Source organism: Gopherus flavomarginatus, chromosome 1 (assembly GCF_025201925.1).
Source record: "Gopherus flavomarginatus isolate rGopFla2 chromosome 1, rGopFla2.mat.asm, whole genome shotgun sequence".
NCBI lineage: Eukaryota > Metazoa > Chordata > Testudines > Testudinidae > Gopherus > Gopherus flavomarginatus.
Window position 1 is genome coordinate 374602175 of NC_066617.1, and position 17612 is coordinate 374619786.

Genomic DNA, 17612 nt, shown 5'->3' on the forward strand with positions numbered 1-17612 from the left:
TCCATCAGGCTGTTTTCTGTGGCAGGGCGCTGTGCTGTTGCAGCCATGTGTGTCCCAGGATATTAGAGAGACAAACTGGGAGAGGAAATAGCTTTCATTGGACCCAAATTCTGTAGACGAGAGAGACCAGCTTTCGACCTTACGCACTGGAAATACATAATAAACACATCCCTATAGTTCCAATGAAAACTTGGGTTTAATTTCCAAGTCCCAGAGCATTTTCTGTGTCCTGATTTAGCTCAGCAGGGAACTTCTCCTGCACCACCGATGAAACACATTGATCACCCGTTTCAGAATCTCTTTTGTTGTCACCCCATAAACGATGGGGTTTAACATGGGGGGAATGAGCACATAGAGGTTGGCCAGTAGGATGAGAATATAACCTGGGATGATGTGCCCAAATAGATGTGCATAATAGAAGAAAACAGATGGGATGTAGAACATCAGTATGACACCGACATGGGAGCCGCAGGTGCGGAGAGCCTTGAGCCGGGCTTCCTTGGAGGGGAGCAGGAAAACGGCCCTGAGGATCAACCCATATGATACAGCAATGAGCACAATATCTGAACCAATTACTAAAATAGCCATGGCTACGCCATACCAGAGGCTGACTGTGATGTCTTCACAGGCCAGCCGGGCTATGACCATGTAGTTACAATAGGTGTGAGGCAGGAGGTTGGTTCTGCAGAACTTCAGCTGCTTCACGAGAAAGATGAGAGGGAAAATGAAACAGAAACTTCTTGTTACAATTGCCAGCCCCATCTTCCCGATCACAGACTTGGTTAGTATGATGGTGTATCTCAGGGGGTCGCAGATGGCAATGTATCGATCAAACGCCATGGCCAGCAGGATGGCCGACTCGGCCAGAAAACTGACATGGATGAAGAACATCTGGGTCAGGCAGGCAGCAAAAGAAATTTCCCCCGCTCTAAACCAGAATAGAGCCAGCATCTTGGGCACCGTAGTGGTAGATAACAGCAGATCACCAGCAGCCAGCATGGACACGAATAGATACATGGGCTCATGGAGGCTTCGTTCTGTTAGTATGATGAATAGTAGGAGAGAGTTTCCAAAAAGTGTCACAACGTACATCAGACAGAACGGGATGGCCATCCAGAAATGAGACTCCTCCGTACCCGGGATACCGATCAGGATGTAAGTTACAGGGTAAAAACCAGTGTGATTGTCAGCTGTCATCATGTACCTTCACTTGGATCTTCTATTCAGTTTCCTGTAACTAACAGCAAAAGAGAAAATCAGTGAGAACTCCAGTGTCAGCTAGGACTGGACTGCGTTTGTTGAAAGAATCAGAGGTACCATCAAAAACTTCACTGTGTGACAGCTGCCTGTCATGTGGGACCGTAAATCCAGAAACACGTTTGTGCTGCGGAACTGCAGAAGGAAGAGAGCCTGAGGCATAAGCCCTTGTGTCAGAGGTCTAGTATGAGGTGTGAGGCCTGGGCTAAAATAATTAAAGCCTTGGTATAAAGCAAAATTAGGCTGTGAGCTAGAGACAGGCCCTGCTCACAGAATCTGGCAAGCACAGGGCTGATATTTGAAAACCACACATTTCTAAGAGGTGCTGGGCACAGAGCACTCACGTAAACACATTCCAGAAGGGTGATACCAGAACACCTCGATATCAGCACATTCCCTAAAGATAAGAGGAACATGGTGACCCATCCTAAGGATATGGTCAGGATGAGAGTGTGATGGATAGAGATGTACAACGTGATGGTGTCATAAACAGATAGTTAAGGGTTAATGTCTCTTTTACTTGTAGATGGTTATCAAGTAATGAACCTGAAACACCTGATCAGAGGACCAATCAGGAGACAAGATACTTTCAAATCTTGGTGGAGGGAAGCCTTTGTTTGTGTTTTTTTTTGGGTTTTGCATTGTGCTCTCTGGGTCCTGAAAGGGACCAGACGTGCAACCAGGTTTCTTGCCAATCTCCCTGCTACAGTCTCTTATATATTCAGAATAGTGAGTATTAAGTAGAAAAGTATTAAGTAAAAAAGGCAGTTATAGTCTTTTGATTGTTTTCTGTATTTGCAAATGTGTATTTTGCTGGATGGATTTTGATTGGTATTTGTGCCGGAGGGAGACTTCTTTCTAGTGTTTATAAGCTGAAAGACCCTGTAATATTCCATCTTGATTTTACAGAGATTTCTTATTTTTTTCTTTCTTTTATTAAAAGCTTTTCTTTTTAAAAGACCTGATTTTTTTTCCCCTTGTTAAGGCTCAAAGGAACTGAGTCTGTACGCACCAGGGAATTGATGGGAGAAGGGAAGGAGGAGTGGGGGAGGAAAGATGAATTTCCTCTGTGTTTTAGATTCACGGAGCTTGAAACTGTCTATCTCTCCAGGATAGCCCAGGGAGGGAACGCCTGGGAGAGGGAGAGAAGGGGGAGAAAAAACCTGATTTCGCTGTGTTGTGATTCAAGGAGTTTGAATCACGGTGATCTCCTAGTGTACCCAGGGTGGGAAAGATCTGGGAGGAAGAAAGATGGGGGACAGGAAATGGTTTATTCCCCTTTGTTGTAAGATTCAAGGAATTTGGGTCTTGGGATCCCCAGGGCAAGTTCTTGGGGGGAACCACAGTGCCCCAAAACACTATATTTTTGGGTGGTGGCAGATCTAAGCTGGTAATTAAGCTTAGAGGAATTCATGCTGGTTTCCCATTTTTTGGACTCTAAGTTTCAGATTGGGGAATTATATCATGACAGATGGGTTGTAACCGGCTACGTCAGAGGGTGTCAATTAACTACGTTAGAGGGTCAGTATGCAACTTGTTTGTATTGAAGTATGAAATGGAGCCTCAAAGGGAGTGTCTCTGTCTAGCCTAAGGAGGAATGGAAAGTCCCACTGTTCACTGAGCTGGTTCATTCTAATGGGCACACATGTATTAATTGTCCAGTAGAGTCTGCAGGATACTAGTACCATGCTTCATCGACAATAAACCTGGCTGGGTGCCTTTGTACTTTAAGGAGCTTGTAGTCATTGGGTGGTTCGCTGGAGGTCTGTTGGGCCAACTGTCTGCAAAGAGTTAGGACAGGACAAAGCGAGAACACACTCATTCACAACCAAACATCTAACCACACTGGTGACCCACGACAAGTTACGTACTGCCCCTCTGACATACCATCTCCATTCCAGAAGAGGGAAGATGGTTTGAATGGTTCTGGCCCGTGGTGAAGCAGGGTGTGTCCTCCTGGTGTTGCTGTCCAAAGCAGAATCTCTCCTCTGCACATTTGTCAGTTGTTTTCAGGTCTCAAGCAGTGACTGTGAAAGTGAGTTAAAGCAGCCGCACAACTGGTTCTTCTGGCACTTCCCCCAGTTTCACACTCACAACTGTGGAGTCACTCCCAGTTTATAATGGGATGAGAACAGAACCTCTATCTTTCACAGTCCTCCTGATGGATCCTACTGGCTTGTGGCCTTAACCCAGCAAACACTCAAGCACACAAGTAAACTCATTCACAGGGAACTATCATTGACCTTTATAAAAATACTCATCTGAATAAAGTTACAAGTTTTTCAGGATTTGATCCTAAATATGTGAAGCCAATCTCAGTTGAGGTCTGGTCTGCACTACAGACCTATATTGGGATAGCTACTTTGCTCATTGGTGTGAACAATCTGCACCTGTGACCCACATAAATATATCAACCTAATGCCCTGTGTAGACATAGCTACAGCCTCTGGGGGAGGTGGAATAACTACACTGCTGGGGGGAGCTCTTCTCTATCAGCACAGAGCATCTCCACTGACGCACCACAGCAGTGCAGCTCTAGGGGGAACAGATGTTGAGTTTTTTCAAGGTTTTTAAAGTCCTATATTTAAGCCCTCCTGCAGCTGGCCCAACTTTTTCTTAAAAACGGGCAAATTGTCCCGTATTATCTGTCTGTCCCCCATTCATACTAGCAGGTCCTGCTGCTGGCCAGATCCCTGCTTCCCAGTTGCCCACCTACCAGCGGTGAGTCGGGAGTGTCCAATGGATGACGAGGGGGGTGGGTATGCAAGGCTGATGACAGGGCAAAGATGCAGCACATGGGGCCAGCCGCTCCCCCTGTTGGTCCATCAGCTCAGCCCCCACTATGTGCCGGCTCTCAGACAGCAGGGCTGTCACCCCCACATCCCATTTCCCATTGTCATGGGCTGCACACTGGGAGCTACAGTGGCAGGTGGGTGCGAGCAGGCACCAGGCAGTGACCGGTTACATGTCGCCTCTGCTCCCCACCTCTCAGCCCTTCACATGCTCCTCCTCTCGCTGTCCTCTCTCTGCTTTGCCCTTTCACTCCCCCAAACCTCGCTGCTCCCCCACATCCCAATCCCAAGTGGGGCACGTCCCGCTCCCAGCGCTGTGTGGAGAACCAGCCCCTTGTTAGAGCATTCAGCTCATCAAAAGCCTGTCTGGCAGGCGCCTTCCTTCCCCCACTGCCACTGGCTGGGCCGCTACGCCGGGAAAGTCCAAGACCCTCCGGCCCAGAGCACTGGCCAGGAAGGGCTGAGATCTGCATGAGCCAAAGCCTCTCACAGCGCTGGTACGGGGAAGACTCTCCGCCCCTCAGCTAAGCTCTGGAGCGGCGGGAGGGAAGAAGGAAGTATTTTCCACCCTGTTCATAACCTGAACCTGCAGGTTTCACAGCAGCGACCCAGGGCAGGGTCTTAGCACCCTTTTCACCCCCCAAGCTCCCACCCTGGATTCTGTCCCTCGGTTCGCTGGGGTGCTCTAGGCATCCTCCCTTGCTGAGCCACCTCTCTGGCCATGTTCACTGAAGCCCCTACAGTCAGGTTCCCTGGGACATGGTGCAAAATGCATGCTTAGGGCTTAACCCCTTCTTGCCCTCACTGTAGCCGGGAGGACAGGAGACAGATAGTAACATTATGGCCAACAGGAGCCTGGAGGTTTTGTCTGCCTTTTCCCATGGGAAGGAAGGGTGGGGATGGGGGAGAGAAGAGATGAGCTCTGCAAAGACATGAGCCAGGTCATCTTCACGACTGAGGATGTGAGGGAGATTCCCAAACCTGAGACATTCTTTTTAGGTGACAAATCTGATGAACTGTCCCAGATTTACATGTTATTAAAGGAGGTTTTGGAACAAATTGATAAACTAAACATTAATTAGTCACCAGGACCAGATGGCTTCACCCAAGAGTTCTGAAAGAACTCAAATGTGAAATTGCAGAACTACTAACTGTACTCTGTAACCTATCAATTAAATCAGCTTCTGTACCAAATGCTGGAGGACATATAATGTGAGGCCAATTTTTAAAAAGAGTTCCAGAGGCGATCCCGGTAATTACAGGCCGCTAAGCCTTACTTCAGAACTGGGCAAACTGGTTGAAATTATAGTAAAGAACAAAATTATCAGACACATAAAAGGACATAATTTGTTCGAGAGACTCTACATGCTTTTTCTTAAGGGAAATCATGCCTCATCAGTCTGCTAGAATTATTTGAGGGGCTCAACAAGCATGTGGACAAAAGGGGATCCAGTGGATAGACTGTACGTAGATTTTCAGAAAGCCTTTGACAAGGTCCCCCACCAAACGCTATTCAGCAAAGTAAGTTGCCATGGGATAGGAGGGAAGGTCCTCTCATGGATCAGTAACTGGTTAAAAGATAGGAAACAAAGGGCAGGAATAAATGGTCAGTTTTCAGAATGGTCATAGGTAAATAGTCACGTCCCCCAAGGGATCTATTGGGGGACCAGTCCTATTCAACATATTCATAAATGATTTCGAAAAGGGGTAAACAGTGAGCTGGCAAAATCTGCAGATGATACAAAACTACTTAAGATAGTTAGGTTCCAGGCAGACTGTGAAGAATTACAAAAAGATCTTTCAATCTGTGTGATTGGACAAAAAAATGGAAGATGGAATTCAATGTTGATAAATAAAAAGTAATGAACTTTGGGAAACATGCTCCCAACTATACCTATAAAATGATGAGGCCTAAATGAGCTGTTTCCACTCAAGGGGGGGATCTTGGAGTCATTGTGGATAGTTCACTGAAAATGTCCATTCAATGTTCAATGGCAGCCAAAAACCTGAACAGAATGTTTGGAACAATTAAGAAAGAGATAGATAATAAGACAGAAAATACCATATTGCCTCTATATAAATCCATGGTACGCCCACAACTTGAATACTGTGTGCGGATGTGCTCGCCCCATGTCAAAAAATGATATATTGGAAATGGAAAAGGTACAGAAAATGGCAAAAATAATGAGTAGGGGTAAGGGATGGCTTCCATATGAGGAGATACTGATAAAACTGGGACTTTTCAGCATGGAAGTGAGATGACTAAGGGGGATACGATACAGGTCTACAAAAGCATGACTGGTATGGAGAAAGTGAATAAGGAAGTGTTATTTACTCCTTCTCATGACATAAGAACTAGGGATCACCAAATGAAATTAATAGTCAGCAGTTTTATAACAAACACAAGGAAGTATTTCTTCCCACAACGCACAGTCAGCCTGTGGAACTCTTTACCAGAGGCTGTTGTGAAGGCCAAGACAATAGCAGGGTTCAAAAAAGAACTAAAGAAGATCACGGAGGATAGGTCCATCAGTGGCTGTTAGCCAGGATGGGCAGGGATGGTGTCCCTAGCCTGTTTGCTAGAAGCTGAGAATGGGCTACGGGGAATGGATCACTTAATGATAACCTGTTCTGCACCTGGCACTGATCGCTGTCGGCAGACAGGATACTGGGCTAGGTGGATCTTTGGTCTGACCCAGCGTAGCCTTTCTTATGTTCTTATCCCTTCCTCTCCCCTGTGGGTGGAGGCAGCTCCCCTCCCTTCCCTCCTACTCTGTGCTAAAAGGCTGCCACTGACCAGATTCTGGTGTGAACCCTGACAGAAATCTGGCGGGGGGAGGTATGTGATCTTCCAGATCCCTCACATGTTGCCTCAGGAAGACACTCGCAAGGTACCAGGAGAGGCAGGTCCATCCCAGGGGACCAGCCAGGCATGGAGGGCAGAGCATGCAGACAGGGAGGGTCAGGTAGGTGGGTCGGTCACCCCCCCTCCCGTATGAGAGAAGTGTACAGGAGTGTGTGTGTATCACTTCTCCCTGTGTCTGGAGGGGTTAGGAGAGTATGTGTCACCCCTCTCTGTGTTGTACTTTTTTTAATGGGAATTCAGTTTATTTGATGTTAATTTGACTGTTTGTACTGCACAGTTCTGATTCCTTGCTGTTCAACTTGCTTGAATACGAGTAATTTTACCGGGTGTCCCGTATTCAGCATAGGGAGATATGATCACCCTCAGCAGGAGGAACACTGGTTATCAAAACAGCCCTTATCATTCATTGCTTGTGTGTTCTCCAGTTCAGACATTCACCATTAAGCTCCCTGAAACCAGCTAATTTCTGGCAGCCAGAACAGACCCAGTCCTGGGGTCGTTATGGAGTTAATGGAAGTGTTGCCTGAGTGAAGGTCTCAGGATTTGGGGTGTAGAATATGACAGGGCCTGAGTAGATTTCCAATGAGATTTACTCTGAACAGTAACGTAACCAAGAATGTCCCAGTCCAGAGCCCACTGAGTTCAACAGCAAGACCCCCAGTGACTCCCCTGCGAGTGGATCAGTGTAACCCGGTGACCTCTTCCCAACACCGAACCTCAGCGCAGTCACAGGAGTGTATCTCAGCGCCCCAGCTCCCGTCCTGCCCCTGCAGTCAGAGTTACACTCCCCCATTCTAGCCAACTCCAGCTCAACATTTCCTAGGTTTCATGTTTCCATTCGCCCCTTCACAGATTCATTCCACGCAAACGACTCACCAGGCTCCGGCCCGGCTGGGGAGGAGGAATCTCTGCCTGTGACCGGGTCGGGGAGCTGCAGGCGGCAGGGAATCTGCACTGACCAGGGCTGAGTTACAGGGATATTTATACTGCTGCCCTGGGAATCCCAGGAGGGACTCAGAGCCAGCACGGAGCCCCAGGGACCTGCCTCTGTGTCTGGCTCAGGTGGGGAAGAGCAGCAGGGAATTAACCCTTTCCTCCTCTCACCTGTTTGTTCTGATTATTTTTCCTTTTGTTCATTATTTAGAAAGGTCCTTGTAACACTGAGGCCCCCAGTAAAGAGTTCCTTGAAAACAGGTCTTGTTTCAGGCTTGACAAACTCACTACAAAGCACTCAAGTATTACGGAATATTGACCCATAAAGAGTAGCATATAAGGTGTGTGCAGAAAGCTTGTAACTTGTCAAGGTTGCTAACCATTGCAAAAGGCATGTCTGGGTAATAGCATAACATATTGCAATTCACAGTGAGCTTTATGGACTTGGAGTCGAAGTTAGACACCAGGGCAGTGTGTCTAGGTGATGGCACTTCCAGGAGGGTGTTGTCACCCCACCCTGGTAATTGAAGATGTAATGCCAGACTCAGTTCTCCAGCGTTGCTCTAGCCCAAGATTATCAGTGGAAAACCACGAGAGACAACTGCAGTCAATACCACCAGGAGGTAAATAAAGGAACCGTACAACAGACAGGATTTCCCGGCCTATGAACAGAGACAAATGACTGTTTCATGATAACCCCAAGTGGGGAGCGACAGCCTGGATCCTTTCAAGGAGGAGACATCTCCTGGTGCAGGGACGTTCTCAGGAAAAATTGGATCCTTGAGTTAGCGGGTAACGGGGTGACTTACAGTCCTGGGAGCCAATAGAACCATCGAAGTTGGTTTTACACACGCTGCCTATAGTCTCCATTAGTCCAACCATCCTGAAAACCTGCATGTGTGTGTGTGTCGTGTCGTTGTAGCTCCATCAGTCCCAGGATATAAAAGAGACAAGGTGGAGGAGGGAATATCTTTCACTGGACCAACTTCTGTCGGCCTTATCACTTTGAATGGTCCCTTTGAATAGGTGCAAACTATTCACACTAAACTATCTGTACCTGTCCCAGAGCTGAAAAACTGTTCCATGTAGCTCGAAAGCGTGTTGCCCTCCCCACCAGAAGTTGGTCCAATAAAAGTTATCCCCTCCCCCACCTTCTCTCGCTCTGTGTTTATGTAAGATGATAGGTGGTAGAGAGAGGGGAAATCTGGAGCTGCTCTTCCTCTCATAGTACTAGGACAAGGGACATGCAAAGAAAGTAGAAGGTGGCAAATAAAAACCAATACAAGGAAATACTTTCCCACAAAACAAATAAGCAAACTGTGGAACTCGCTGCTGCAGGATTTTGTTGAGGACAAAACTTTGGAAAGATTAAAAAAGCGATTGGACATTTATCTACCAAAAATACCCAGAATTACCAGACCTAATGACTACACACATTTTGGAAGGTTGAGTGACCCCCATGGATTGGGGTTTAAGCCAATCTCTGTTAGAGATAAGGATGGGATGCAGGGTGTGAGGGGAAGATTATCCCATATCCCCTCATGAGAGATTCTCACAGCTTCTTCTGAAGCATCTGGTGCTGGCCACTGCTGGAGACAGGCTACTGGGCTCGATGGACCAGGGTCTGATCCAGTCTGGTGATTCCCATTCTCCTCTACCAAGGCGCAGAGTTGACTTGCTGCAGCACCCACCCTTGGACACACCTCAGCCTAGATTTCAATAGGTGCTGAGCACTCGCAGCTCCCACTCTCTGCTATTGGAGTGATGGGTGATCAGCAGCTGTGAAAAGACAGACCCTGAATGACTCAACTCAGAATCCAAACAGAAGCGTTGGATGCTCCCAAAAAGTGTGTGTGTGGGGAGGGAGCCCACTGGTGCCTGAAATCTGGCCTGCCCCCCAGCATCGTCCCTTTACTCAAGGCCCCGACTTGCCCCGTCTCTGTCCCTGAAAACCCACCTCACCCCTTCTCCCCGAGCCGCTGCCTGCACCTCCCGTCCCCATGAGGCCCCACCATCACACAGCCCCTTCCCCTGAGGCCCCATCCCAACCCTTCTCCCCGAGCCCCCATTCCCTCCTCTCCACTCTCTCCTTGTCACTCGCCATTCTGACTGTAAGCATTGGGAGGGTTTAGCCCTCCAACTTTTATCAGTGATGAGAGCAAGGCCCTTGCCCCCCTTCATTCCGATGCCCCTACGTCCAAATCTGAAACCCTTTAAATCAGCAGCCATTTAGGAAAATGTTTGCCTGGAGTGCAGGGGACTGGACTAGATGACCCATGAGGTGTTTTCCAGCCCTACACGTCTAGGATTATCACTGTGTAATGTCCCCTTGGTGTTTCAGGTCAGGTCAACTGTCCTGATGGCTTCTGTCAGTGAGGGGCTGAGGCAGATTATTTGTCTTCTCAGCATGACTTGATTGGCAGCAATAGTAAAGTGCCCCAGGAGAGAAGGTGGCCATGGGCCTGTTTGACTCTGCCTCCATTACTGTTTGGGTGTCAGGGACCACAGGTCTTGAACATCAGGCTGCAGGGCCCTTAGGTACTAGTAAACCCCTGTGACAAAGCAGCAAAGAATCCTGTGGCACCTTATAGACTAACAGACGCATGGCGAAGTGGATATTCACCCACGAAAGCTCATGCTCCAAAACTTCTGTTAGTCTATAACGTGCCACAAGATTCTTTGCTGCTTTTACGGATCCAGCCTAACACAGCTACCCCTCTGATACTTGACACCCTGTGATAAAGTGGGTTTTTACTCCTTATTATGTTGTGCACAAGTGTATTTGAGTCTTACGTTTTTGCATGAACACTGTGTGTGCCTCAGTTTCCCTCTTGTGCTGCACCAATGACTAAGTACTGGGAATAAGGCTGGGTGACTTTTGCTGAGGCCCTCAGGACCAGATGAGCTATCTCCAAATGCCTGCATGTAAGCGATGGCTGGTGCCCTTCCTCACCTGGGACCAAAGAGGGCGTGTGATGTTGCACTCCATATGCTTTTTGAATATATACTTATAAATGTAAATATGATGTAACTGGAATATGCTTTACGCAAAAAGGTATAATTACAAAGCTTATCATCTACTGAGTGTGATCATCCTATTTGTTTGCAGGTATTATTTCTCTGTCTAGAGTTATTAGAATGAGGGCTTGTCTACAGCACACAGCATTTAGTGACAAGGCTGGGGGAGCAAACAGCTGTGCATATCTCTCTATCAGTGTTATAGAGGGTGGAAAATGTATGAGTTTATCCTGTGTAAGTTTTATACAGAATAAAACAGATTTATTTGGGGTTTGGATCCCATTGGGAAATGAGTGTCAGGATGCTTGCGAGGTAATCTGCTGAACTGTATTTGGTTAAAGTCTGCACCTTTGCGGGGATGGCCCAGGCCTATGTTGCAGCAGGCTGGCGTATCTGGCACAACAAGGCAGGGTTCTGGAGTCCCAAGCTGGCAGGGATAACGGGCTCAGAGGTAATTACAGCTCATCAGGTGGCAGTCCCAAGGAGGTCTCTGTGATCCAAACTGTCACAGGGGGATGCAACCAGGTGACACTTTGCCCAGGAAGTGAGACAAACAAGAGGAGGAGGAGCAACAAACATGTCAGGCCTCGGGAAGATGGGCAGTCTGCTGTGGGGGACTTGGAGAGAGGGGAGTCTGGTGTGTCCAGCCCAGGGTCCCCCAAGATGGACTTTGCTGAAAGTCACTGATTTCTGTGCTAACAAGCTCTGTTCTACACTCTGTTCCTTTGATAAATAAACCTTCTGTTTTACACGCTGGCTGAGAATCATGGCTGACTGCAGAGTCGATGTGTAGGGCCCTCTGGCTTCCCCACAACCTCCTCTTTCATCATGAGGGGTTTCCCCATGACTCAGATGATGCGGGAGTTGGCGGTGATGACTGGGCAGGCGATGGTGTTCTCTCCACTGTCAGCCATGCTTAGGGAGGCTCAGGGTGGTTCGAGGAGAGCCAGAGTATGGTGGGGGCTGTGTTTTCTTCACTATGGTGAAATTCTTAGTATTGTTCTTGCTTCTGTGATCACAGATCTATGGGTGGAGGAAGCAGGAGAAGGGAACCGAGCTCCCTCAGCCCTTGCTAATGCCAGAATCCAGGCCCAAATCATGCATACGAGCCCCCACCTCTTCACCCCCAGGGCACCAGCTCCCTCCTGCCCTCCTGCTTCTCCAGCAGTTCACCGCACTGCCTGACAGCTGGGCCGACTGTGACATCATCAGTGACCTCCCTGCTCCCCAAAATGGACAGACCCAAGAAAGATGCTCATCCATCGGAGAGGGTTCAAAGAAGAGCCACGGGAATGATTAAAGGATTAGAAACCCTGCCTGATAGTGATGGGCTCAAAGAGCCCAATCGGTTTAGTTTAACAAAGAGAAAGTTAAGTCTGATCTCAGTGTGTTAGTACCTACACAGGGCACAGACATATAACAACAGGCTCTTCTCCCTGGCAGAGAAAGGTCTCACACAATCCAATGCTGGAAATGGAAGCTAGACACATTCAGACTGGGAATAAAGTGAAGATTTCTAACAACGAGAGGAAATAACTACTGGAACAATTTATAAAGGTTATGGCAGATTCTTTATCATTGACCATTGTTCAATCAAGGCAGGATGTTTTTCTAAAATTTCGGCTCTGGGAGTTTTTTGGAGGCAGGTCTCAAGCCTGTGAGATGCAGGGGATCAGACTGGATGAGCACAATGTTGCCTTCTGGTTTTGGAATTAGTGAATAATAGGAATGTGAAACCGCCAATTGGCCAGTTCCCTTGGTCAGATTCTCCTTGGCCTCGGTGTGATGTCTAGTTTGTAAGCTCCTCAGTGCAGGGATCACGTCTCAGTCTGAGAGTTGCCTGGCACAGGCCTTTGGGCCCCACTGGAAACAAGATTAAATAATAATGTTCAGCTGTTTCATCTGTGGATCTCAAAGCAGTCTATAAAGTATGTCAGTAGGGCCAGCTCAAGGCCCCAGCGTGCCATGCCCGTGCTTGGGGTGGCATGCCATGCTCTGCTGGTTGCCGGGAGGGCAGCAGATGGCTCAGGTGGACCTCGTGCAGGCATGCCTGTCTTAGGTCCACCGGAGCCGCAGGACCGGCAAATGGCAGAGCGCACCCTGCAGCGTGCTGCCATGCTTGGGGCGGCAAAATGGCTAGAGCCGGCCCTGGATGTCAGTGTCATTATTCCCATTTTACAGAAGAGGAAACTGAGTTACAGGGAGGCAAAGTGATTTGCCCAAGGTTCTCCAGCTGGGTGTTGGCAGAGTGTGGGAACAGAATGCAGATCTCTTGAGTCCACCCCATATTCACAGCCTGTATGGATGTCATCCAGGGTCTACATCTCCCTGCCCCTTCGTGCATCAGTAACTGGTTAAAATTTAGGAAATAAAGGGGAATAAATGATAAGTTTCACAGTGCAGAGAGATAAACAGTGGGGTCCCCCAAGGATCCTGTACTGGGACCAGTGCTGTTCAACACATTCCTTAATGATCCAGGAAAGAAAGTGAAGAGCGAAGTGGCAAACTTTAGAGAGGATACAAAATAATTCAAGATAGTTTAATCCAAAATTGACTGAGAAAAGTTACAGAGGGATCTCATTGGACAATGAAATGGCCAATTAAATTCAGCATTGATAAGTGAAAAATGATGCACACTGGAAACAAATCATCCTAAATACACATATATAAGGATGGGATCTAAATTAGCTGATACCACCCAACAAAGAGATTGTAGAGCTATCATCGGGTAGTTCTTTGAAATCTTCTGCTCTATGCACAGCAGTGGTCAAAAAGGCTAATAGATTGTTAAGAACCATTAGGAAATGGATAGAAAATGTTATACTGCCACTATATAAATCCATGGTACGGCCACACCTTCAATAGTGTGTGCAGCTCTGGTACCCAGTCTCAGTAAGAATATAGTGTAACTTGAAAAGGGTCAGAGAAGGACAACAAAGACAATTAAGTGTATAGAATGGTTTTCATATGAGGAGAGACTAAAAAGACTTGGACAGTTCAGCTTAGAAAAGAGACAACTAAGGGGGGATATGACAGAGGTCTATAAAATCATGATTGTGCAGAGAAATGTTATTTACTTTTTCACACAATGCAAAAACTAGGGTAGCAGGCTTAATAGAAAAAAGAGAATATATGCTTTTTAATGGAACACAGAGCTAACCTATGGAACTCACTGCCAGGGGATGTTGTGATGGGAAAGGATTGAAAAAGCCTTAGATAAGTTGATGGGGGATAGGTCCATCAATGGCTATTAGCTACATTGGTCAACGTTGTATGCCCATGCTGCTGGTGTCCCAAAACCTCTGCCCACCAGAAGCCAGGATGGGAAGACAGAGGATGGCTCACACAATGGTTGCCCTGTTTTGCTCACTCCCCTGAAGCACCTGGCATTTGTCACTGTCAGAAGACAGGACACTGGGCTAGATGGACCATTTGTCTGTCCCAGTAGATGCTGTTTTTATATTCCTGTGAGACATTTCTACTCCAAAGCTCCAGGAATGGAAGGTAGGAATAAAAGCAGAAAAAGTTTCCCGCAGCATTTTTGTGGCACTAGCAAATGGTTACACAAGACTCATCACATTACCCTCAGTGGCAAAATATTCCACTAGCAGGGGGTAAGACACAGCTAATCGCACACACAAGATTTTCCTCTCTCTGTCTCCCATGGTCGGTGTGCCAGGGAGCACGTGCAAATAAGACCCTCACCCAGAGCACCAGGCCACAGCACCCCCTGACCTCCCTCCCACTCGGTCAGCCCCACAAAGCCACCTGTGTAGGGACGAGCATGAGATCAGCCTGGTAAGCCGGGCCCATCCACGCGAAATGATCCGTAAGGCAGCCAAATACAAGGTCCATGGGACTGTTGTGGAAAATTGACCACAGGGTTGATTTTGGATCAGACAGCCTGAGGCTCCTTTAGTTCATACAAGCATATATGCAGGGAGAGACAGCATGACCCCATGCAAGAGGGAAGCTGCTCCGCTTGCTACAAATGTTACCAAGCTTATAAAGGTTAAAACCGCAGAACGTAGCATGCTGGTTACACATTATTTGCCTTATTTGAAATATAATGTTGATAAGAAGCATGCTGAGCAATTAATTTTCCATCTATTGCAGAGCCTCAATTTTCCATCTCTGGCTTTTCCTGTTCTTGTCTTTGGCAGTCAAGTGTGCATTTTGACTGTTCTAACACCTTTTCTGTAGTCCCGACAGCAAGCTCAGTTGTTGTAACTTAACAGATCTCCTGATTCCTCTTTATCCAATTCCAGTTCCTCTTTTTGGGGCCCTGACCGCCTTTCTGTCCCTGCATGCCCTTTATACAGACAAACAAGCTAAGCAGAAGCTCTAAATGTTGCTTATAGCTAAAGGCTTAAGGCCTACAGGGAAAAGGCTTCAGGCCTACAACAAGGGGAGGCTTGACTTTTCCCAGTCATTTCCCTCCTTTGATGCCCTAATTGGCATCATTCCAATTCTGACTTCAATGTTCATCAAATTATTAATTTCCTTAATTATTTCCTGCTCTCCATCTCCGGCCCTCATTTTCTCAGAAGTGTGTGACTCCAGTGTTTTGAGGTCTAAGTCCCTAAGAAGGATTAGAGCCACTTGGTCAGAGGTGACCTTCAAAGCGGGTGCATGGCAGGGGAAACATCTCTTACAGCAACAATAACAGCATCCCACACTGACTAATAAGAGGATTGCAATTGCTCCCCATACAACAAAATGATGGGGTGGGGACTGCTGAAGGGTTATAATTATAAAGCATAAGGCATCATATTTAGTGAACAGAGTCGAGACCCTGTAGGCTGTCTGAAAAGCATTTTTTTAATTTTTTCGGCCTGATAGATGTTTTGGAGCTGGTGGACTTGCTCCTATAGATCAGAAATTTGCTGGACCTCCGGTAACAGTGAGAGTAAATTATGGAACCTATCAGGTACCAGAGTGATCCAGTCAAAGGGCACCTGAAACCGGAGGGTCACCTGCACGGTTTTATCAGCAGGCCAGTATATGTCGTGATTTCCTGTAGCTGTGCCAGATTAAAATGTACATCTCGCAAAATAGTATTGTTGACATACACAGCTATTATTTGCCTGGATAAGTGGCTGTGCTGCAACGGTTGTTATCGGTCCATTACCCTCCCAACAAATATGATCATTAATAGTGACAATTTCTCCTGGCTTAAGTTTACGAATACACTGGAGCTGTGGGGGTTCTACTGGCCAGAAGGTCTGCTGGTTTCCTAATCCTATCCAAATATTAGGTGTTATTTCCGGAGCCCCAATCAAAAATCGGTTACGCCTGTTGGGCCGTCTCACTTCCCTTTCTTCCCAGTGGATTACCCAATCCCACATACATCCCCCCCAAGGACCCAGGAGGATTCGGTATGTGGGAGCCCACACTCCTTTCACTGGCCCATAAACCTGGAAGGAGCACTGTGAGCACCAACATTTCCACCTAGAACATTTCCAAGTGTGTCTCCAAGGCCCCAATCAGATGGTACGCCTGAAGGATTAATCAGGGCAATGTGCCAGGCCTAGTGCTTGAGATCACTCCGAATGGCCATTAGCTGGTCATTCAGATAATCCTGCATCTCAGAACAGGCCTCATCCCACTGCAATACCTTTCCAGCCTCAGCAGTACTAAAGATCAATTTTCTCAGTAAACCTTGGGTCAAGGCACTAAGAGTGGGGACAACACGTAATTCGCCCACACCAGCCCGGACCCCACTCACCTGTGCCCTGGTAATAAGCCCTGTGGCCTGTTCCAGTTGGCTCAATTTTTCATTGTGCTGTTGATTTTTTGTAAATATTCCAAACAGAGGTGGCACTGTTTTCCCCGTCCCACAAGGAGCCAGCTAAGACCCTCCTTTGGCGGGATGATGCACCCCAAGTCTGCTGCTGTACTCACCTAAGTGCAGCCACTCGGGAGCAATTGGCGTAGGTAGCAGTGATCTGGAAGTGGGATAAGAGCAGGGTAAATTTGATAGTTTCCAGAGTGGCATTAAGTATGGTCCATCTAAACCCGCCTGGGTTTCTTTTTCTAGAAGAACCATGCCATAGCTGCTGGTAATACACTTGGATATTTCTTCGGGATGCCTCTAGGTTCGTCATATGGGGTGGGAGAATACTGTAACAGGGTACAGGTTATGTCGTTGGTTACTGGAATAGCCTCTAGGCAGGAAAATATTCCCGTGGCCAGGCAAGTCCTGTGGTGGGTATATGTTTGGTTGTTTACTAGTGAGGCCACTGATTGGCTAAAATTTAGAAAAATATTACTTTCCCATCCCCACCCTAAGTTCATGAAGGAGGAGAGGTTAAGGAACATTAAAAGTTTCATTTTCAGGTAGTTTTGGCTAGCTTCTGCAAGCTATTCTTCGAGATTTCGTAGTTTAATTCACTTAGCTGTCCAGCAGAGAGGCCGCAAGGGAGAGGTTACTAGCACAATCACCCTGCTTGCTTGGAAGCTTTATTATGTCCTCAGGTGGAGAGGTTGTTTTCTTAGCAAGATTCAAAGGCTCAATGGGTCTGTCAGCAGACAAAGGAGAGGTTACCAGCTCTTTTATCTTGTCCTTCACTCCTGCTGTCCAGAAGGGGCAACAACGCCAGAAGGAAAGATAGCTCATCATCAGTCAGAGAGCCATTACAATGAGAAACATGGGCAGGTAGTCAATTCGTGGCACTTCACAACAGTATTGGTAATTAACAGGATTTGACAAAGGTCTTTCAGCACGGGGCCAGGGCAGTTCCTCA

The 17612-nt window shown here is 47.3% G+C and overlaps 1 protein-coding gene across 1 annotated transcript; it reads right to left on the reverse strand.

Annotated features, from left to right (window-relative positions):
- Positions 1-234: 234 nt before the first annotated feature.
- On the reverse strand, positions 235-1200 carry LOC127044492 (olfactory receptor 52B2-like). Its single transcript, XM_050939468.1, has one exon. The coding sequence runs from the start codon at positions 1198-1200 to the stop codon at positions 235-237; it is 966 nt and encodes a 321-aa protein (XP_050795425.1).
- Between the last annotated feature and the right edge of the window lie 16412 nt (positions 1201-17612).

Excerpts from the sequence above, each read along its gene's own strand:
- LOC127044492 (XM_050939468.1), bottom strand. The coding sequence starts at position 1,200 with ATGATGACAGCTGACAATCACACTGGTTTTTACCCTGTAACTTACATC.